Source organism: Anastrepha obliqua, chromosome 1 (assembly GCF_027943255.1).
Source record: "Anastrepha obliqua isolate idAnaObli1 chromosome 1, idAnaObli1_1.0, whole genome shotgun sequence".
In the NCBI taxonomy this organism is placed as follows: Eukaryota; Metazoa; Arthropoda; class Insecta; order Diptera; family Tephritidae; genus Anastrepha; species Anastrepha obliqua.
In genome coordinates, this window is record NC_072892.1 from 9380677 (window position 1) to 9403382 (window position 22706).

At 36.8% G+C, this 22706-nt stretch overlaps 3 protein-coding genes across 6 annotated transcripts; 2 read left to right on the top strand and 1 right to left on the bottom strand.

Moving 5' to 3' along the window:
* Positions 1-1327: 1327 nt before the first annotated feature.
* LOC129239447 (zinc transporter ZIP1) lies at positions 1328-6552 on the top strand. The gene is made up of 4 exons (XM_054874942.1): positions 1328-2041; positions 2097-2346; positions 5851-6229; positions 6283-6552. Exons 1-4 carry the CDS (start codon positions 1578-1580, stop codon positions 6294-6296), a joined length of 1107 nt encoding a protein of 368 aa, XP_054730917.1. The 5' UTR covers positions 1328-1577; the 3' UTR covers positions 6297-6552.
* Positions 6553-7867: 1315 nt separating this feature from the next.
* On the bottom strand, positions 7868-13629 carry LOC129239435 (centrosome-associated zinc finger protein CP190). 3 transcript variants are annotated; one of them, XM_054874929.1, is made up of 4 exons: positions 13611-13629; positions 12532-12976; positions 10129-12471; positions 7868-10070 (listed from the first exon to the last, which is right to left on the bottom strand). In XM_054874929.1, exons 2-4 carry the CDS (start codon positions 12931-12933, stop codon positions 9024-9026), a joined length of 3792 nt encoding a protein of 1263 aa, XP_054730904.1. In that variant the 5' UTR covers positions 12934-12976; positions 13611-13629; the 3' UTR covers positions 7868-9023. The 3 variants fall into 3 exon arrangements, with proteins under 3 accessions (XP_054730904.1, XP_054730899.1, XP_054730889.1); XM_054874924.1 differs by lacking the exon at positions 13611-13629 and adding an exon at positions 13396-13592; XM_054874914.1 differs by lacking the exon at positions 13611-13629 and adding an exon at positions 13180-13355.
* Positions 13630-16172: 2543 nt separating this feature from the next.
* Positions 16173-22477, top strand: LOC129246963 (ribosomal protein S6 kinase delta-1). 2 transcript variants are annotated; one of them, XM_054885743.1, is made up of 6 exons: positions 16173-16640; positions 16694-17495; positions 17673-18343; positions 18410-18615; positions 21188-21407; positions 21472-22477. In XM_054885743.1, the coding sequence occupies exons 1-6, from the start codon at positions 16545-16547 to the stop codon at positions 21724-21726; spliced, it is 2250 nt and encodes a 749-aa protein (XP_054741718.1). In that variant the 5' UTR covers positions 16173-16544; the 3' UTR covers positions 21727-22477. The 2 variants fall into 2 exon arrangements, with proteins under 2 accessions (XP_054741718.1, XP_054741709.1); XM_054885734.1 differs by having other exon boundaries at positions 16174-16640; positions 17673-18615.
* The last annotated feature ends 229 nt before the right edge of the window (positions 22478-22706 follow it).

Here is a 22706-nt window from a genome sequence, read left to right on the forward strand (position 1 = left end):
TATATGCAAGCAAAAATGTACGCGCATGCAATTCGTTAATTTAAATTTAATATTTTATGTATTTAAATAAGTTGTTCAATAATTAATTATTTCAAAAAACCTCTAGTGAATATGTCTAGCATTAGTACTGACAAATCAATACAAATATTTTTAAATAAAAAATTCAATATAAAAGCAAGAATGTCAGAAGACAAGATTGTGCCATCCAAGGTCCGTGACGTCAGCACAGAAAACAAGCAAATGAACAGAAGAGGAAGAATAAGCGAATTTAAGTGGAGAGCCAAAGCGAATTCATTCAATGTTGGTTCACTAGAGTTTCGATTTGGGGCTTTGAATGTCAAATTGGCCTACTCCTTTGTAGTTGCTTTGTTTTTTGTTTACATTCTAATTGAAAATGTATGTTAATGTTGTTGTTGCCCTGGAGCATTTTATAGATTCGCCTTGTGGAAAGAAAAGAGTGATAGAATACAGCATTTTAACACGCGCTCCTTCAATTTTATTATTTTGTTTTAGTTGAAATATAAAATATTCACATATTGAACAACAAACAAGTAACTTTGTACATACAGGTTTGTGCAATTCTTATACTGACGTCACTCATATGAACAAAGGAGCTATTTGTGGAGGGTCCCAATCTTTGTATTATCTACATCGTATTTTGGTATCATTCTTCTTTCACTGTCCATATTTTGGTATCATTCTTTTCCCCCATTGCATGGCAGTATATGATACAAATTATTACCTTGTTTGAAATTTCCCAGAATACTTGCAATTTTAGGGAAGCGCATCAATCTTTGCGGATTATTAAGAAGTGCCCAATTACCTACGCTACATTCTTCGGAGTTCACTATACTGTTATATCGATTACTCATTAGCTGGGTATGTTTCCTTAGATGATGGTGTAATTCATCGATGTCACCCAGCAATACTTCCACCTGAAGCTGCACCTCTTCGGAATGCTAAGTCTCCCGGAAGCCTTAAATCGCTTCCTAAGATGGACTTGCGGGTAATTGGCCGGAAGTTTCCCATTCTGAAATTTCTCGAACACTGATCAAATTCTAGATTCAAGAACTATGTACGGATTACGGTAATGATTCGCGTTCCCATACGCGTAGGAGAACTTCAGCACTGTCTGGAAAAGGAAACTTATCAAAGAGAGCCAAAGTGAGCGTTACAAAAAATACCCAATACTATCAAACATGCAAAATGGCAGCTCATTAGTTTACAGATGTTGGCAATAAATGACTTAAAGTATTTCATAGCATGTATTGCCAACTTTGGCAACTAACTGACTCGCCTGTTTACTACACACCATGATTACATCTCTGGAACGATGTGTTTACATTTTGATTAAAGGCGTTATTTACATTTGCATTACTTTTGAGTTGATTAGAAAATAACGCGAGAATCACTACATTAGAAGAACAGCAGACTACATTGTGATAAATTTGCACACGATAGAGATTAAATCTTGGAAGTTCAGAGAATATTTTAAGTATCAGTGTTAATGCCTCAGTTGTGCGCGAATGTCAGCATCTATTATTAAGCGGGGAATTTGCACTTAGAAAAAAAAAAAAATGTATAACCTTACGGGTGTTTCAATATGGAGTTACAGTAATAACAGTACAGACCGTGGTGATGGCGAAAAAATTTTAGCTATAGGTGTCTTAGGTTTGGGTAGCCTTTTGTCTGGAATGCTGCCAGCTATAATTTCAGATCGGAGTCGTAGACGCTTCCCTCTAACAACATCAATGTTATTGTGCTTCGGTGCGGGCATATTGTTAGCTACTGCGCTAGTACATATATTGCCAGAGGTACGAAAGCAGATGGATTCAAACTTTGCGGAAATTACAATTTGTGGAGGGTTTTTCGTAATATACTTTATTGATGAATTCATACATTACTTTTTCGGTGAAGCGATACAACATAGGCATTCTCGAAGCACAGAACCACTTCGGAACCACAATCAAGGTTACGGCGCCGTAAACAATGACACCACCCCCCTTTTGGTTGATGCACATGATCATTACAATACTAACCAGTAAGTTTAAAATAAAGAAAAAGAGTATTAAAAATTGTACAATTCAATATAACAGTAATGGTGAACAACAACAAAACAACACGTACAATACCCGCAATGAGTCATCACACCAACATTTTCAAAATAACACATCGCACTGTGCGGATCAAATAGCCATAGCAGATGCAAACGCTCGAATTTGTCATACGAGTCATGAAGAACCCTGTGCTCAGTCTATGACGGGGACCTTTGGACTTTTTGTGGCATTGTCTCTACATTCAGCCATCGAGGGTCTTGCTATTGGTGTACAAAACTCAGCAACAAAGGTACGCCTGACTAATTAAGAGTTAAACATACATAAGTACACCTCGCGACAAATGATAATACATGTTGGCCAGTCTTATTTTATGTTTCGAATAACTAATGCACATTTTTAATATGGAGAAAATGATCAGTAAAGTAAAGAAAAAAATTATAAAAAGTTAACGGGATTTTTTAGCAAACTCAAATTAGCAAATAAAAATCATCGAATTCGTTTGTATAATATAAAATAAAATACAATAAATTATTAATCAATTATAGTATAAAATTGGTTTTCTTAATAATAAGCTACACTTTTATACAAAAAAATAAACATAAAAAAAAATAGTTAAAACCGTTAAAAAATACTGATGTGCTAAAATTTGTCGCAGGGTGTACATATATGACTATTGAATAGCGAAGCCGACGTAGCAACTTGTTAGAATTGTGTGTCAGAAATGTATACCTCATTACAAGATTCCAGTGTTATTGCAGAATTCTGCGCGGTGTGAATCATCTTTTTCCTAGACCGTTGAAACCTCAAGAAATTGACGGAAAAACAGTTTCGTATTTAATACCCACACTTCGTAGGTGTGCCACTTATAACAAGATATGTCCATTCGATTGGAATTTTCAAGTTGCATTACCTTACATTACGTTGCCTTAATTGTCAAATGAACGCAAAGTTAATTTTATATTTTAGGTTTTATTTCATAGATTAATTGGCGCTTACACCCTTTTTTTGGGTGTTTGGCCGGGCTCCTCCGATTTGTGGCGTGTGTCTTATTGTTGCTCCACAAATGGAGGGACCTACAGTTTTAAGCCTACTCCGAACGGCAGATATTTTTTAAGAGGAGCTTTTTCATGGCAGAAATACTCTCGGGGGGCCTGCCGAGGAGCGACCGCTATAAGAAAACACGTTTTTCTTCATTTTGGTGTTTCACGGAGATTCGAACCTAAGTACCCCAAATTTCGAATGGTAGTCACGCACCATTCATTCGGCTACGAATAGATTAATATATCAAATATAAATCTTTTAAAAATGAGACCAATGACAATAAGAACAAAAGGAAATATTCATGTGGTCATTAAAATAGATAGGATACAAAAATAACTTACTGATTTCATTAAAAATGTTGTTTAAATTATCGAAGTTTACTCAAGATACAGTGGTTATCTACCATGATTGTTAATAGCTCTGTGTCGCCCAGCATCATTTCCAAGTAAATTTATTTTGGATTCATTGCTCCAAACTTCAGTAATAACTTTAAATTTGTCCGAGCGGCACAAGAAAATCGGTAGATAAACGCGGCGGACCTATTTTAAGAACCATATGTGTATGTATAAAGTAAAATACGAAGATTCTCTATGTAACGCAAAACCTTTGGTAGTTGCACGAATTCAAAAGTTTTGCAATCTGTGCCATATCTGCAAAAAATGCAATAGCGAAACGCTTATATAACTTCTGCTCAAATATGAACGAGACGTTATCAATAAAACGGTCCGCGGATGACATATGGCAAAAATAAATTTTTTGTTTTTTGGTAGGACTGTTATAAGCTTACATGGCAAATTTCAGCGTGATATTTCACATAGTTTGTTTTCTGTGCTACTGTAAACAAGTCAAGCTCGAGTGTGTTCTTCGAATTCTCTTTTATGACTTCAATTGTCTCAAAATGTTTTCCACGGAGCGGCAACTTGAGCTTGGGAAACAGGAAAAAGTCACATTGAGCCATATCAGGCGAATACGGTGCTTGCGGAACGATATTAACATTATTTTTGTTCAAATATCGCGAACAAGACGTGATGTTTGAGCTGGTGCATTATCGTGATGCAAGAACCATGACTTGTTGTCCCATAATTCCTTCCTTTTAAGACGAATGTTCTCGCGCAAACGCTTTAAAACGTCTAAATAATATTCAGCGTTAACCGATCGGCCTTGCGGAAGGAACTCGGAATGCACCACACCTTCGTAATCGAAAAAAACAGTCAGCATAACCTTAATTTTTGAGCGACTTTGGCGTGGTTTTTTGGGTTGATGTACGGCCCTCTTTGAACGATTTGTACCACTGGAAAACACGTGCACGCGATAGAGCAGAGTCCCCATAGGTTGTCTGCAACATTTTTAAGGCGTCTGAAGCCGAATTTTTTTTTTGGGAATAACAAAATTTCAAACAAATTCTTTGTTCAACTTGAATTTCCATCTTTAAATTCGAAGAACAGACTCGAGCTTGACTTGTTTACAGTAGCACAGAAAACAAACTATGTGACATATCACGCTGAAATTTGCCATGTAAGCTTATAACAGTCCTACCAAAAAACAAAAAAATTATTTTTGCCATGTCATCCGCGGACCGTTTTATTGATAACGTCTCGTTCATATTTGAGTAGAAGTACTTTTAATCTAAGAGTTAGACAAATACGACCCTTTACTTGTTCTTCTTTTATTGTAAGTTAGCGGCGTGGGAGTATTATCTTATTTTTGTATACGAATTTGGTATTTCATGCTATTATGCAAACTTGCTAGATATAGAGAACTCCCCTAATGTGTTATGTTCTGCAATCTATGCTTATCACTAACTTTATTTTTCAACAAATAATGGCCTATATCCGCTAAGCATATTTACTTAATGCGTAAGATTATTTTTACCACGTCGAGATGAAATAAAATGATGGTAAATATTTGCAGTAATCCACTGATAAACTAGATCCAATTCAAATTAATTTGTTAGTGCAATTTGCAGCAACGCCACTTCTTGATAGAAAAAAACGTTCTCAATCATTTTAATGTTGTCACAGCGGATAGTGCTGTGCAAATACAATCGGAAGTCACGAAAAGACATAGCACATTGCTTTTTTATTTTATTTTTTTTTTTACTCTAGACGTTAAACGCTTTTTATATAAGAAAGAGGGACAACATACGCATACATGGCTGGTTTTGAATGAATCAATTTTTACATGTGTAGTTTAAGCTTCCGCATAAATTTTTGAGTGATGCTAACCGTCGTTATGTTGAGGAATCCGCTGAAGGTGTATATTCTTTTCTGTTATTCCATAAAACGTTTTTCTCTTGTTATACAGCTTTTTCCAGATATCCAATATTCGCTCGTAGCTTTCCAGTAAAAAATTTAACGAAAAAAAACGCAAGTGTATAGAAACTTTCTGTATGGTTGTGAGAGTGGAAATACATTAAATTTCACCAGCCCGGTTGAGAATAAAATAAGAGCTTTCAACCCCCAGATATTTTTTAATAGTGTATGTACTTATTTATGTCGACTTCTCTTCAAACCTTTTAAATAGACTTTGGAGCTTTGGAATTAGAATATGCATCGGAAAGCGAATATCAAGAACTTTCTTAATTGACCTTATATGTATGTATATACAAATATGTCATAGCTGCTATGCTATGCTACTGTAGAGTAGCAAAAGCTTTATTTTATTGTACATTGCTGCATTATGTTAGACTACAACAAATTTTTACGATCCAAATGTCCCTACTAGCAATATTTTAATAATCTATTAATTTCAGGTAATTTTTTTGCTCGGAGCAGTTGCCTGTCATAAGTTTGTTATGGGCTTCTGTTTGGGTTTGGAGTTTCGCTCAAATCCACAAACAAGTCTTCGCAAACATTTCATCGGCATACTGGTGTTTGCACTGGGTGCTGTTTTTGGCATTGCGGTCGGCATGGTCATAGTAGACGTGCCCTACAGTTGGTCTGGCTCGGTGCTGCCGGTTATACAGGGACTTGCTGGTGGAACGCTATTCTATGTAACCGTTTGTGAGGTCATACCTAGAGAAAAGGCGCGATGGCATCAAAATCCTTCGAGAAAAGCAGCAGGTTTTGGACAGTTCCTAGCCGTTTCTGGTGGTTTCGCCATAATGTGCATCATTAACTATTATTTGGACGGTAGGCATCAGCTACATTAATATGTACATTACTTACCATTCATTTCAATACAGATGCCGATAGCTAGTTGATCGAGATCTACTCAACACTACAATAACAATTATTACTATTACAACAATATTGCGCTCCTATTACTTTTTTGATGGCCTGCTGCTGATACTCAGCTGATCAACTGTCGCAAAATTATGAAAAATTATTTCGTGTCGAACGCATTGTTTGAGAATATGAAAATAACGAGTAACTTAGCTTTATTTGAATTTAATTTCGCACTAACAATATTAAATAAACAATAATAAACTTCAAAGTAGTATTTATTAAATAAACACTTACTTTTTCATTTCTGTTCTGCAGTGAAAACTTTTATATTGTGCTTGACATCAGATTGTCAACTTTTTACTAACAGAATGCTTAACGTTGGTGTTAGGTTTGTTCATGTAAAAATTATCCAGTAACTTGCCAGTAAATTAATTTCTGAGAATTCGCTCTCAAAGAGAAAAATATCAAAGAAAGTACATGAACGCAAAACCAGTAACAATTTGCATTTTACAGCTGATTAAATTGTTGGCGGGAAAAACCCCAAAAAATAAAATAAAAATTCAGTTGAGTTACTTCGTATTACAGTAAAAAAAAAAATCAAATAAAATACAAAATAATGAGCTTAGCATCGCATGATTCTATTTTCTCCACAATAATTTGTTCTATTTCATCATCGCTGTTAGATGAAGAACATTCCATTAGCAATCGCAACTCCCAAATTTTAATTCATGCTAATTTTTACCTTTTACGATCAGCTGTTTTTCTCACTTGCAAAAAATTTATCCAGTAAAAACTTTCAACTTCCCCTCAAAATGAAATATCATTTTGCACTCTCACTTTCCCCCACTTTGCAAGTTTTTTGGGTACATAAATAGTAACAATTGTTTCAAACTATTTGCTTCATGAACAGACCTATTGTTGTAGCAGCAATGAGAGAAAACCTGACTCTATCTCATGGAAAGCAACACTGCCGCAATTTTTAACATGCTCTGCTTTCGGATGCTAATCTCCAATATAATAACTCTTGACTAAACAATAGCTTTTTTATTTTATAAGTAATCGGTTTATTGTAGACAGCATAAATATGTATTGACATATATATTTTACGCATAGTGTTTAAAGAAATTAGTACGAACCAAGGGTAAATTCCCTATATCGTTATTTAAGAATAAAGTATTTAATTTATATCAAAGAAAAGTTATCGTATCCTAAGCATGCTACAGAATTATGGATGGTTCGTGCCACAGACGGAAGGCCTACGCTACTAGAACGAACCGAAGTGCTCTAAACTGTTAAAATAACAACGGAATTATGGTTATATTTTTTCAGAGAAACAAAATTTATAATATGCTATGTGAGCTTTTCTAATAATATTTATTTTGAAGTTGCAATTATCGCCTTATGCAGTTCACCATTTATGCCTTGCTTGGTCGAACACAGAAATAAGCCGAATCATTTCTTCCAGCAAAGAAAGCTATAATAACATTAATTGGTAATAAGTTAAACCAATGCATATTCCGCGTACCGAGCTTCGATGGTTATCTGCTTTAAACTTTTTTAAACGATCCTTTTAATCCATTTTTGTCATTAGTAATGTCGTACTCAAAACTTTGCTTCTATGCTACAAGTGAGTGGATTGTAATAAATAATACATCTTTGCATCTGAGTTGTCTATATTTCTTTAGGGTATGGCAATGTATATATGTATAATTGGCGCTTACATTCCGTTTGTTACACAAACATTGGAAACACCTTCATCTTCTTTTTTTCATGGCAGAAATACACTCTGACGATTGCCATTGCCTGCCGAGGGGTGACCACTATTATAAAAAACAAAAACCTTTTCTATGTTTTTGAAGTTTGGTTCCTACAGTGTATCTCGAGCCTGGGTAGTCGCGTATCAACCATTGGACTACGGCTGCCACAATATGTATACATATTTCAATATGTATGGTATTATGTTTGTAATACATGAAATCAGTAAAATTCATACGAGTACACTTTTGTGCTCAAATAATTAAGTCACTTCAACTTTTTACAATATTTTTAACTCGTTTTCCGTTAACTTTTTAACTATAAATTTTCACTGATTTTTGACTTCCGAACAACACCTTATGTACTTTTTTTTAAGCCAAAGTAATTTTTGAGCGACTTTACCATAATTACACTTTATTATACGAAAAATGAATGGGCTATAGTATTATATATCCAGGAATTTTCTAAAAATTCTGATTATAAAGTAAAAAATTTTGATATTTTTTTCGAAATCTGTTCAATTTTTGTGAAGTGTGAAGCAATAACCAAATATGTTAGTTGATGTTATTTTCCAAAAATTACCACGATTCTTCGATTATTTGGTGCTAATTTGGTATTTACACACTGAAACATAATATATTACGTATATATATTTTTACCCAAATGAACATGTTTAATAGTTAGTATTTAGTGATAAATAAAAGAATATTGAATGGCCAAATTTTACAAATTTTCAAAGATTTAACATTTGCATAGCTGCAAACAAAGACAAGGGTAAGCGTGCTTAAATGCAATCAAATCATTCATTTTAGCACAGAACTGAAGTCATATTTAGTTATAAAATAACGTAACATCTTAATGTGAATATGTATATAACTACAATTATGCGCGTTGCTTCTTTTATGTTCAATTTTTTAACATGCTAACATATTCTTTTTTACTCCTAGAATTCATTATTCCTATGTTTTAGGTTAAAAACTTACATCGTAATTAAATCTAGATCTCAAAGTTGTTCCTCATCCCCCTCCGTGATAGCAGCTGGAGTAGCAGTATCGTGTTCGTCTTCTTCCTCATCTTCAGCCCATTCACTAATAAGACTGTTCACGCGTTCGGATGTTTTTACTATGTCGACATCACTTGCCTTTGTTTTACTTATGATAGCGGCATCTTTTACCGCTTCTGCTGCAGCATCTCCATCGCCATCAGCTGCAGTTGCAGTGGCAATTACTTCTGTGGCCTTAGTGTCGTCCACTTTCATTTCTTCAACAGCTTCAGTTGGTTCCTCCACCTTTGTTGCAAATGCAGTAGAAGGTTCTTCCACCTCAACGGAAGATGATTTTGTAATTTCAGTAACAGCTGGCTGCGCTTTCGTAATGAACTCATCTTTAGACACGCTTTCAGCGTCGGCAATAAGTTCTTCTAGCAATACATCGCGTTGAAGAGAGACAATGTTGTCGGCTGCACCACTTTTCTCATCTTTCTTAATTTCAGGTTTCGAAATGTTGCCATCTCCTTTAGTTGTTGACTCTTTAGAGGGAGTGATGTCCTTTTCATTTTTAACAGCTACTTCAACATCTGCCGTTTCCATTTTCTGTACTTCGTCTTCAGTTTCCTCACTCTTTACATCTGTTATGTCTGCATCATCCTTGTGTAAATTTTTCATGAGTGTGTCTAGATCATCATCTTCTTCGACCTTCGAAACATCAACCTTCGTACTTGTGTAACCAGGATCATCATCTCGTGGCATAACATTTTCTCCTACAACTTCCAAGCTGTCAGTTTCCCCTTCGATTTTCTCTTGTTCAATAGATTCCTGTGTAAGTTCTTCAGCAATCTTCGCCTCCTCTCGAACAGTTTCCTTCTTATCCGCACTCGTTTCATCTCTTCCTTCTACTGCGTTCTTAATAGTATTAGAGGATTCTTCTGGTTCCTCTACTTCAGCACTTGGAGAAACTGTCGCCTCGTGCTGCTCCTCCTCATTCTCATCCTCTGACCAGTCACCAGTCAATTCCTTCAACTTTTGGTTTATTACATCGTCATTCTTATTTTCCTACAAGAAAAAAAGGAAATAATTTAAGTACAATAATGCATTATTTTGTAATACATACTTTATCTTTTTTATCCGCTTCTATTTCTTGATCAGCCATCTCATGTGCACTGATCAAATTTTCAGCCCATTCCAAATTCTCCATGGACTCCTTGCTTTCATCCAAAGCACCTCCCCCCGAAGTGTTCTTTTTATGATCCGAAACGTCAGTAGTGTTTATATCTGCAGTCCCTTCTGCATCGCCTTGCCCACTTTGTGCAGGATGTAACTCATTGTAAATCTGGCTATCATCGAAGTCCTCATCTGCTGTTGAACCAGCTGCAGCTACATTTGGAAACTCTTCTTCCATGGCTTCAGCCTCAGACTCGTGTTCAGCCTCATGCTCAATTTCTTGATCTAGCTGTTGTTTTTCTACGTTTTCTATTTCACCTCGATTAGCAGCAATAGATGTTGTTTCTGCAGTATACTCGGCAGGTTCGTTTAATACCATTACAACCCCACCAGCTCCATGTTCCTGATTCAATTGAGCCATGATCTCTTTACGTTGTTCCTCGGTTAAAACCATCTCGTTACCATCAACATTAACGAATTTGGGTTCAGAAGTAATAATTGTCCCTTCATTTGTTTCCATAAAGTCCTGCTGGCCGGCAGATATGTCCATTTGTGTAGTAACTTCGGTAGCAACATTGTTGCCCTCTAGTTTTAATATCGCTCCAGTACTGGGTAAACTAATATCAGAAATTATTTTTATCTTTGATTCCTTCTTTTCCTTTGTTGCAGCATCTTGTACCTCGGGCGTGGCAATTTCGGTGGCGTCTTGCGATTCTGAAAACTCTTCATCCGAATAATCAATAATGCCGTCTTCAAGTGCCTGTTTCTTGTGGTAAGTTTTCATATGGTTATAGAGTTGGAGTTCACGTGCGAAAATCTTATTACAATAAATACATTGCTGTTTATTCTCATCTGGATGGGCCTCAACCATATGCTGGTTTAGCGCATTTGTGTCCAGGAATGGATTGGAACACAACAAACACTGTGGAAAAGCGTACGAAGTTGTCTTCATTTTATGCTCTACCTCCATATGGAAATGGAGCTCACGCTTATTGCTTGAACGCCAGCCACAATGCTCGCAGAGAGCCGGGTCAATGTACTCTTTATGTGTGTTGATTAAATGTCGACGGAATCCACGATATGATGGAATACTTATGGGACGACCGTTAACACCGCAACGAAGACACAACCAAGGGCCAGTGGTGTTCTCTGCCCCTAATGCAATTAACGCGTGCATTGTTTTACTATCGATACGGCGCTTTTGAGCTGGCGCTGCTGCTGGTGTTGCTGTACTCCCTCCGATCGAGGCGGGGGCAGCAGATGTCACTGGTGGTTTCTGTTGAGCTGGTGATACCTTTGATACCACTGGCAGAGCCGATGGAGTTTGCTGTATATTGGCTTGAGGTTTCTCCAATGGTTTCAGCAATGTTTGCGATGAGGTTTGTGTGCGCAAAACTGACTGCGATTGAGACGGTAATTGGGCTTGCGGCTCATTGGAAATATTTTCCAATTGTTCCTTCTTTACAATGATCTTTTGTGGTTGGTCACCAGAGCTGGGCATTATCTTCAGTTTTATATTCTTATTACTCTTTACCAAATGTGGGTACTGACGAAGTACTTCTTTAATTATTTTAGCATGGTTCATTTTCGAATTGGAACTGTCTTTAACGACGATAGTCGGCGGCTTCTCATTTTGATTAATTGTGATTGTAGTGGCACCATGCTGTAATTGAGTTTGGCGCGATGTGGACGGTTGCATAGCTGAGGAAGTGCATGCAGTGGCGGATGTGGTTGCCAACTCATCGTCGTCATCATCATTGTGTATGTCGTCCTCCATCATACCACTCTCGTACTCGCCTTGATCATCACCATATTCTGCAGCAATTTGTTTCCGCATACGCTGTTGCTCGGCAAACTCTTTAACATCTTCAATATTAAGTTTCTTTGTGGGCGGTGAAATCAAAGTAGTACTGGCCGGCCGCTTGTTATTATTGTAACCCTTGCGCAACTGTTCAAATGGCGATGTGGTTGTTGGTTCCTCTGGCTCTGTTTTAATAGTAGTTTGATGAGTTTCATAAGCAATTTGATTGCCGTAATGTGCCCGCCCTTGCATGGCAGTAGAAGTACTGCTACTACTGTTTGTTTTTATTAATGAAGTTGAACCTATCTGTTGACGATACGGAGTTTGTTGCGTAGACGCATTAGTACTAATTGTTTGAGTGATTCGACGCTGCACTCCAGATACACTGTTAGGTGACGTCGTTAATACGCGTCGTTGTTGATTGGGGGCTGGCTGTTGAGGCATACTAGCAGATGTGGGAGCCCGGCGACGCAATGGTTTTGGACTAGGAGGCTATGGATAACATTTTTTTATATATCTTTATATTACCAGAGAAACATTTTTTTTACTCACCCGTTGCATGCGATTTACTCCTTCCATTGTACGACGATGTGCTTCTAACAACTTTAGGAGAACCGTCATATTCATATCCTTTGCCGTGCGTAACAGCTTTCCATACATTTTTAGTTCGAATTCCAATGTGCCGGTATACATGAAGTTTACTATTGGTACTACAACATCCGCCTGCAGTTCATAGGGCATGATAAGTGCATCATCTACCATTTCACATGTCTGCTCCAAAACGTTGAAGTAATCAGTGCAAGCGCTCAGCACTAGGCGATGAACCTTTAGTTGGGAGTTATCTCGAAATTGCAATGTGAGATCGCAGTAGTCCGTCTTATTAAAGAAATTTTGCAGTTTCTGAAGGAAGAATACTCCCCAATTATCCACTTTAACAGATTTGATTTCACCCATTTTGACGGCGAAGATTTCCAGATAGAGAGAAAAGTGTTGACAACTGTAAAATTAAGAAAACTTTGTTACAAAACGTATATCTCTACTCCACCCTATAACTTTTCTCTTATTTGAAATTTATTTTCTAAAAAAATCTCAAATTGATTGAGTAAAGACGTATATAAAAACTGGGTTAGCTTTCGAAATGGTAGGCGCAAGTAAAGTTCTATCAAAAGCACAACAAAAATTCGTTCAGACGCTCCGCACCCCAACAGCGTGTCACGCATATTTCTACATTGGCTTTACAGCATTCAATGCACGAGAAACTGTACTGCAATGAAGACACCAATGTAGGTGCTACTTTGGCCGTAGCAGCAGTCCTTGCAATGAAAACGCGGCAGGAGCACCAATTTCACATAAGCACACAACTAATGCTATTAATAAAACAAATTTAACCAATAACTTAACAATTTTCTCTTTTACTTTTTGCACTTCTATCCTTGTCTGCTTTGTTGATTTATGGTATTTGATAAATCTTAACGGCTTCGCGTTACAAAACGTCAAAATTCGAACGCTAAATGTTTACAACATTTATTTTTGTGGCAAATTTATTTTAATCTGCTTTTGCCACTTATACACCGCTGCAACTATGAAAATGAATCCTACGAAAATGCATAGAAAACGAAAAAATTACGTACTCGTCGTTTAGTATTTTCCGAAAACATGAACCAATATGTCGACTTCACGAAGAATGAACGAAACGCCATTTTGCGCCATTTTGTATGGTGTGTGTATTAGAAAAACCAATCATTCACAATTTTAGAAAACACGACAAACCTCACTAAAATACAAACGATTTGCTTCGATGAATTTCTGACGATGATCAGAAATCAGCTTATCATCATCTTAGAGACAAAATGCACATATTAATCAGATGTCACATACAGGACGATTAACGAAAACTTATCACTTTTTCAAATCTTATTAAAACATTTTTATGCTAAAATAATATTTACATACTAACCTTTTCAACAAAGAAACCGAAAGTTAAGTTTTCATTTAGCTATTAGGTCAGGTGTTTAGTTAATTTCAGTGACTTCTTCGTTTTTTTTAAGCTATACACGGTCCTTCAGAGGAGTTGTTAATCAGCTTCTCTTCACACACCAACGAGTGGAATAAGTGGTGAAATTATTTATACACGTGAAGTAATAAAAGCAATACGACAGATTCAGGAATGATAAAATACAATGGAAACTGTCAAACACAAGAATGTTGTAGGAGATGTTGTTAAAGCCATAAATTTATTCACTCATACATGAAATCTATATATTATCAGTCCAAGTTTTTCCATAAATTGCAAAGCTTGTGTTAGGTCTTTTAAATTTTGTATTCACAAATAAATAACATTTCACATATTTCCCGTCCTTTTTTCACAAAAACTCAAACGGAAAGTAATAGTTTGAAGAAGAAAAATAGCCTCCTAAAAATATGTAAATGCCTCCAAACATGCGGCACATCATGCAGCGACCACCAACAACGTTTGATGCATTAGAATGCCACGACAAAGGAAAGTAGAAAAAATAAGAAGGGGACGAACTGCGTTGAACACCCGACATGTAGTTGGACCCAGAAGCTTTTCGGTGCTTTATTTTGTGCTGACGTCCTAATGTACACGGCGAAAGAAACGAATCAGCTGGTCTACTCACCGTGTATAGAAGGCCGAGTCTTATCAAAATTGCTAAAAATAAAGTAACGGTATTCGAAAGACGTCACCTTCTGTATTCTATTCATCTTGTTTGGTTCGAAACTAGGGATTTTACGAAAACGTCGGTGCATAGAAAATATCGACGGTTTGCTTCTACAAATTGGTAATGTTTAAGATCGCGTTCATAGAGGGAAACTTTTGTAGGCGCAACTTTTCGAAATGGAATTTAATAAATTAAATAAAATTGGAAATTGATGTCTTGAAATATTTAAAGTCATATATTGCCAACATCTGTGAAGCAATGGGCTGCCATTTTGCATGTTTGACAGTCACTTAGTAATTTGTGTGACGTTCACATTAGCAGCATCTTTGATAATTTTAGTTTTGCAGACTGTGCATTTCCCTTCTTTGCAAAAAGGATTCATCCACAAGCTTCTTGTCCGTTTTTCCCTCTTCATCGTATAAATCCAATAATGCTTTTAAATAATCAAGAGTTTGAGCACAAAGTATCAGCTTACTTGACGACATTTTCAAAATGACGATACCCACTCTTAAAATATTGCCATCACATTCAATCAAATTTAGCAATTATTATAAAACGGACAATTACGTGTCGAAATGTTGAGTAAGCATTAATCGACAAAATATGGAACAGGGAAGGAAATTGTATGCCAATTGACAAGGAATGTATCAAATATAGTCAACAATTATTTTTCGAAACATTAATAAAAGTAGGCATGAAAACTAAAATGTGTATACAGAAATTTTAATATTTATTTATTTATTAAGTATAAGAGCAATAACTATTTAGACTTCTCCAAAAACAGGCCATAATTTCAAAAAAGCAGCTGTTCACTAATCCTCTTAACAAACGTCTGTCACACGCCGCCGTCTGCCAAGACTATAAAACACATATGTTTTAACAATGAAGTTCCCGTTCTCCACCTGACATTTCTGCTTTAGCATATCTTTTTTGACATAATCTATAGAAGGTATGGAGACGTGGAATATGGAAAGTTAGGAGTAAAAAATACAGTTACCGTATGGTAAAAACTGTCGATTATGGATTTTAAAAAGAAATTGTAAGGTTAGCATTTCATCACATTCTGACACGCGTATCGCCGAGAGATAAAGAAAATAGTACTTAGACAGAGGTCTGGCGCAGGATTAAGTCACATATAAGATTCAAAAATTTATAAAAGCTACACCTTATGTGAATCCAAAGTAGATTTTCTTACTCCTTCCATATCTAAGTTCCTTGTACTTACTTTTTCCAACACTAAGCTAAATTTTTTTGATGTGCGAAATTAAAATTTGATTTTTCTGTAGAAATTATCAGCTTATCTCTAAAATGAACGATGGCTTTGTTTCATAAATTTGCCCACTTTGTTAGGGTTTTTCGTAAGCTAACGCCAAAAGCTGATAGTTTATGATAATTTCGGGAACACAGCTAGTTTGCATTAATAATTCACTGTTCGTATCACAACTCGTTTTAGCATAGCTATTAACACGATAAGTGAGACAATTTGCTATATAACTTTCGATGAGTATGTTTCGACCTATTTAGAAAGGTTTTAAAATTTTGAAAACCTCCCAATTTAGCTGAAAACATTTATAAAGAAGCTCTTTAAAACTCAAACAGATAGCGCAATACGATTTCAAATAAGCAAACATCGAAACTGGCTTTGTATTATATTGTATGAAGTGGTTTATAGCTGATGCGGATGCCCGCTTTATCTTGACTTACCCGGTTTTCGTGAAAAACAACTGGTATGGTAGCACGGTCACTATTGTATTTTTATCAAGGATTGCTTAAATATTATTTATGGCTTAAATTCCTAGAAAACTATGTGCAAATGTATAGTTTCAAGTTGGTAAAATACAAATAATTAGTGTATAAATAGAAATTCACGGCGTACCGCTCAAAATGGCTCCTAATCTCGGTGGTTGGATTCATAGCTTCACTGTCACGGATACACAAACTCATAAAGGCGGTTATACCATTTACAAAATTACCTCAATTGTAAATATGCTTATAATAAATAAACGCACGGAATCTAATAAATTTTTCTATAGGTTTTTCCAAGGTCGTTACCACAAGCTTTAACATGTCTCACCATTTGGAAGCGATTTCATGATATAAAACGCTTACATCGCGAACTTTCTCGTCGTCATCGAGGTCTCAAATTGCCGGGGCAACTGCCTGAACCTACAGATTGTAGCTTTTTTAAACGTTTTGATGCCGACATCATACGCCGTCGCAAGGAATACATTCTGCAACTCCTTGATTTTGCAGCGCAACACCCAGCTCTCTATAAATGCCATGCATTCACACAGTTCTTTAGTGAGGCACAGCAAACTGGCGTAGGAGGTTGTGCAACTCGAGGCTTAAACACCTCAATTATTACGCCTAATGCATCCCCCTTGCGTCGTTTGCATACGGCGAAAGACTCAAATGGTGGAGTGTTAGCAGATATATGTGATAAGCTGGATTTGCATTATGATCCTCATGACGTTGACGTAAACATCACTTTGATTGACCCTACACAAAATAAGATGGCACATTTGGAAAAGCTGACAACTGTTGATGTAAAAACAGAGAATACAAGTGACGATCTCATTGAGGCAGAACCATCAATTGTTGAAAACGTTCGAGAGCCGATTCTGCCAAAAGACTTGGCGGCTGATCAAAAGACATGCAAAGACTACACGCGATTCTTGACACCGATGGCTTCAATAGAAAGTGACGATAGTGATTATATTTATGAAGCTGCATTGGAATTCAGCCGGGCTGTACAAGCAGAAGCAAATTTAGACTATCAAGAGGCACATGTGCGTTATAAACGAGGCGTTGAACTGCTGTTAATTGGGTCCAAAGGTAAAAAGAACATTGACATTTATAAACAGTATCTTATTAGAGGATATCGTGATATTGTTTCTAGGTATAGATAAACTTTTATATTTTTATTTTTTGTATTATGGTGCATAGTGATATGATGTTCTTCCAGCAATGAATGATGTTAAAAAAATTCAACAATTTCTGTTTTTTTTGCAGATGATTCTAATGACGAACGCAAATTTATAGCCAAAGCAAAAATTTCAAAGTACCTTGCACGCGCGGACGACATCTACGATAAATTCATGAACGAAAGTACCAGCGAAGGAGGTTTTGGTGGTAAAAAGAACTTCCAGTTATCCATTGATATAACCGACTGTGCAATCGATGGTAAACCTTCCGTATACCTCGAACGTCCCTGGAACCATTTGGCCAAATACAAAGTTCTAAAAGTGCTTGGAGATAGCGTAATGCAGGTTTATTGCGTTACAGAACCAGAACCGCGCACAATGTATGTGATGAAGGGCATTGAGAAACCATCCAGTAACATGCCCACGCAAACAGTTTTTTTACCACAACATGTACCGTTTATGGTCGATCTGTTGGTATTCTTCCAATCGGAGCAAAAAATCTTTTTGCTGTTAAAACATGCTGAGGGAGGAAGGCTATTTGATTATGTTCAGTCATATACGCCCACGATAGCGTCGAGAGCAACAAATTATTTCTCAGCATTGTTCCCGGATGAAATGGATGGGGAAACATCAGTTGTGACCAATGGAGATCAAGTTGAACCGGATATCTCCAGTGGTATTAGTGCTCAACGTTTCGGATATGTAGAAGAAAACAGTATTCTACCGGTCGACTCCACCGAATTGGCGCCTACAGAATCGGTAGAGTTCAGTGAATTAGTGCGCTCATCTCAACAGCTACTAAAGTCTGTGTCCAAAACTTTGCAGCAGAGCAAGCAATTGGAAGATGACCCAAAGTCTGCGAATGAAAGAGTTGAGGCTCAAATCAAAAATTCTACATCGCAAACGATCTCATCTTCGCCTAAGAAAAATAATATTAAATTCACTAAAATACCCGAGGCAAGTTTGAAACAATGGGCTCGGGAACTGGCTGTTTCTATACACAGTTTACACGGCAAAGGTGTCATATTAAGGTAAGTTAGTGCATTGAAATACCTGTAAGTTATGAGCATATAAGGGAAGTGTTAATACTACGAAAAATGGTATGTGGCTCAGGGAACTATTTAATCAAGTGTTTGTGGTGCTTTTTGAGTAATCGACCAAACTTTTAGGTTGAATTGTATTTGAGAGTTGTTTCATATCCAACTACTATTATTAATATAAATTCAAAAGAGTTTTTGATTCCTTATTTAGATACCATAAACCTCCCTGACTTGTTGTTATTCTTTTAGTGGCTGTATGCTCTAAGTTCCTAGCTCGTCAATGTTTGGCATAAGCTCGTAATCTTGCCTTGATAAACTCGCGGAATTGCAAAGATTTTTGTTTTTCCTTGTTCACTCCTCTCGGGGGCATAGGGCCGCGACAAGACTCAGTCTTGCGTTGGTTTCGTTAATCTGTTTTGATTTTTCACGGGGTAGGTGATTAGCCTGCCGCAAAAAAAGATACTGAACAGGGGTTCCGTTCCCTCCGACCTCTCTAAAACTGCATATATTGTTGTGCGGTATGCTTAACCTGGCCTCGTGCTTCCTTATTTTCCAGTATCCCCGAGAACCGCGGTTAGCTTTGAGATGTTGGGTTGTTCGTAGCCTACCAGTTGTTTGATCTTTGATACGCCATGTTTCCCTGGATATGGCACAGGTTGGTAGTTGCTTCCATTGCCTACTTTTTTTTGGTCGGAACAGACTAGCAAGTACAGCACTCAGACACAATTAAGTCCATTCTACTGCATTCGGATTCTCTTTTTAATTTTCTTTAAATCTACTCGACCTCCGAAGAAATCTGAGTAGATGTCGTGGTGCCAAGGAACCAAGGTGGTCGCTTCTTAACACATCAGTGCCAAAGACCTCAATCCTGATTCGAGCGGAGGCTGGGCAGACGCACAGAAAGTGGTCCGCTGTCTCATCCTCATCTCCACCTGCTGGGCAGAGTGCACTGTTTGAGATGCCTACCTTTTCCATGTGCTTCGCCCATAGAAATTGACCCGTCATCAGTCCAACCAGCCGCCTACAGTCCCCTCTGCTTAGTGACAGGAGGAACTGCGACAGTCGGTCGGACATGACAGGTAACATCAGTTTTGTCCATCTGCAGCCTATCTCAGCTTTCCAAGCTCGCTTGTGGATTAGAGTAATCCTACTACTCTGTAACCCTGTCTACTTGCAATGCAGTAATAGTGAGACTTTAGATCCGCTTTAGTCCAGCTGAACCGAACTTCTACTGGTTTCGCTTAAGAAGGATCCTAACCAAGATGGATGAGCTGCCTTCTCGTTACTCTACATATAACTGTGGCTTGGAATCCACACTAGAGTCATAGAGATCCAATGACTGACCGAGTTTCGAGTTCCTCTATTGTTTGAGTTTACCGCCTTTAGAGCAGCTTGACTATAACTGAAGATACATAGCTATCTTAGTTCCAACATGCATAATGTCGGAGATGGGCTTTGGAGGCTTCCCTGATTGCTAGCAGTTCTGCCTGGAATACGCTTGCTTTGTTTGGAAGGCGGATTGATTTAGATATTCCCAGTCTTACTTCAAATATTATACTATTTCACTTATCCTACAGAAGTGGTTTTTAAATTTAGAATTTGAGTTAGATGTGCCAGTACTTCTGAGTCGTATTACCCTGGGGCACAACAATACTTTCTACGATTAGATACAATGGTATAAAGGGGTTTCCAATAACAGGTGATATTTTGAATAGCCCGCTATTTCGGTAGATGTCACTTTTGAAGCTGTCATTTTTTGATATTTGACAAGTAGAAACTACGCCATTAATAAAAATGGAACGATACATGCTTAAACAAAATGGTGAAAATTTGCTCAAGAGAGCCGAAAATATTGCTGTTGTAGCCGAAAGTGTTGAAGAAAACCCAGGTTTGTCCATTCTTCTTCGTTCTTTGGAATAAGGCTGGAATTAGGCATTCCACAAACGTCATTACACCGTATTTTGCTTAAAGACTTGGGTATTCCAGCTTATAAAGTCCAGTTAACACAAGAACTCAAGCCGGCCGATCATCAACAAAGTCGTGTCTTTGCTGATTGGGTCGTTGAAATGCATGAAAATGATCCGGAATTCCATCGAAAAATCATCTTGGGTGATGAGGCCCATTCCCACCTCGGTGGCTTCGTCACCAAGCAAAATTGTCGGATGTGGGGCTCAGAAAATCCAAGAGTTATTGTTGAAAAATCTCTCTATCTTCAACGTGTGACTGTTTGGTGCGGTTTATGGTCCGGCGGAGTCATTGGACCTTATTTTTTCGAAAATGAAGCTGGAGTAACAGTTACGGTGAATGGATTGCGCTATCGAGAGATGGTTAACGATTTTTTATGGCCGGAATTGGATGGTATTGATCTGGACAACGTTTATTTTCAACAAGACGGCGCTACGTGCCACACAAGCAACGAAATCATTGATCTTTTACCAAAATAACACCTCTTATTATATATGTATATGTTAAAACAGGTTCGCAAAAAAGTCTATCATCCAAATAATTCTGTAGCGTTCTCATATTAATTTAATAATAAGCTCTAATTCTATTCCATTTTTAGTGATCTTCACATGGAAAATTTGCTAATTGGTGCCAAAGGTCAGTTATTGCTCACATATTTTTACCAAAACGAAGGCTTGAGTGATGCCGACAATTACATTCACAAAGCATATAGTCCAACAGCGTTAGCTGGTCACTATGTAGCTCCTGAGCGCCCGCTCACATTCAAATCGGATTGGTGGAGTTACGGGATTGTGCTCTACCAGTTGCTTTTGGGTCTGGTAAGTCAATAACATGTATTATATGGGCAAACAAGCAATAAAGTTAAGCTGATCTATATTTTAGCCTTTTAAATCTGCTCATCCTGGATGCATAGATTTGTATGGTTTTGTGCAATACCCGGAAAATCTGGAAATATCGGAGTGTGCAAGGGATTTGCTGGAAAAACTGTTACAACAGGTGCCAGAAGAACGCGCGGACTTTGAACAAATCCAAGCACATGAATTTTTCGTCGGTACAGATTGGGAGGCTGTGCGGTGTGCCGGTTTGAGTTGCAGCAATAATGAACGCAGTCAGTGCAATGAAAGTGTGATTATTTAAGAATGCATACGTAGATGAATAGGGGTCAATTAAGATAGCGTGGATGTATGATTAGTTGAAATTCATTTTGTTTATATATTGTAGCAGAAGTAAGGTCTGCGCAGCCGAATGAGTTGGCTTGCCTTGCTACCTTTAAATTCGTTTTATTGCGATAAGAATTTCACTAAATATTCCGCGTTTTTCTTGTTGGTGAGTATGAGATATTGCATAAACTGGTGATTTCTGGGACTGTACGATACGACAAGATTAAAAAAAGAGAAATGTCACATTTTCGCACGCTATAAAGAAGCGAAACTCCTTATTACAGATTATTGTTGCCATTAAATGGAGAAATACTTTAAATTAAGCAATATTCGTTTCATATTTTAATATTTTAATTTTGTGTTTTTTATTTTTCTAATAGTCAAAAGATATCCTAAATAAATTTTACCTATTTGTTCATTATTAAACATAAAATTACAAAGTAAAGTTTGGTACAAATGAATGCAAATTAAAGTATTTACTGGAAATTATTTTATTTTCGTTATTTAAAAGTATTACCAAATCTAAAATTCCTTAATTATTAATTGAATATAAATTATTTAATAGAAGAAAAAATTATATCTAATTAAATTAGTATCAAAGCAAATGTAATACGAAATGTACATAGAACTGAAACTTGCTCGAAAATCGTATTTCTTATACAAATAAAGATATTGTCAATTTCACAACAATTCACGTTTTACAATAAAAAACATATGTTTACACCAAAGTGAATTTTATCTAATAAAAACTTAGAGCTTAAAAATCTTCCTACTGCTTAAAATAGGTCGGATTTACAGTTTTCAATATATTATTTATACATATATATATGCATACATAAATACAAAAGGCACATTCGGAATGCGTTTTAGCTCTTAAATCGTAAAGCATTTCCTACATTGATAATTGGTATTCGTCTAATAGCACTAAAACTTATTTCTGAATTCACTAAAAAGGCA

Bases quoted from the DNA above. Each gene is read 5' to 3' on its own strand.
- LOC129246963 (XM_054885734.1), top strand. From the start codon at position 16,545: ATGGCTCCTAATCTCGGTGGTTGGATTCATAGCTTCACTGTCACGGAT. The intron at 17,496-17,672 runs GTAAAAAGAACA...TTTTTTTTGCAG, and splicing joins GCTGTTAATTGGGTCCAAAG to ATGATTCTAATGACGAACGC. The intron at 18,616-21,187 runs GTAAGTTAGTGC...TTCCATTTTTAG, and splicing joins GGCAAAGGTGTCATATTAAG to TGATCTTCACATGGAAAATT.
- LOC129239447 (XM_054874942.1), top strand. From the start codon at position 1,578: ATGTATAACCTTACGGGTGTTTCAATATGGAGTTACAGTAATAACAGT. The intron at 2,042-2,096 runs GTAAGTTTAAAA...TCAATATAACAG, and splicing joins GATCATTACAATACTAACCA to TAATGGTGAACAACAACAAA. The intron at 2,347-5,850 runs GTACGCCTGACT...TATTAATTTCAG, and splicing joins TACAAAACTCAGCAACAAAG to GTAATTTTTTTGCTCGGAGC.
- LOC129239435 (XM_054874914.1), bottom strand. From the start codon at position 13,199: ATGCGTGACACGCTGTTGGG. The intron at 12,472-12,531 runs GTGAGTAAAAAA...TGTTATCCATAG, and splicing joins GAGTAAATCGCATGCAACGG to CCTCCTAGTCCAAAACCATT. The intron at 10,071-10,128 runs GTATGTATTACA...TTTTTCTTGTAG, and splicing joins AAGCGGATAAAAAAGATAAA to GAAAATAAGAATGACGATGT.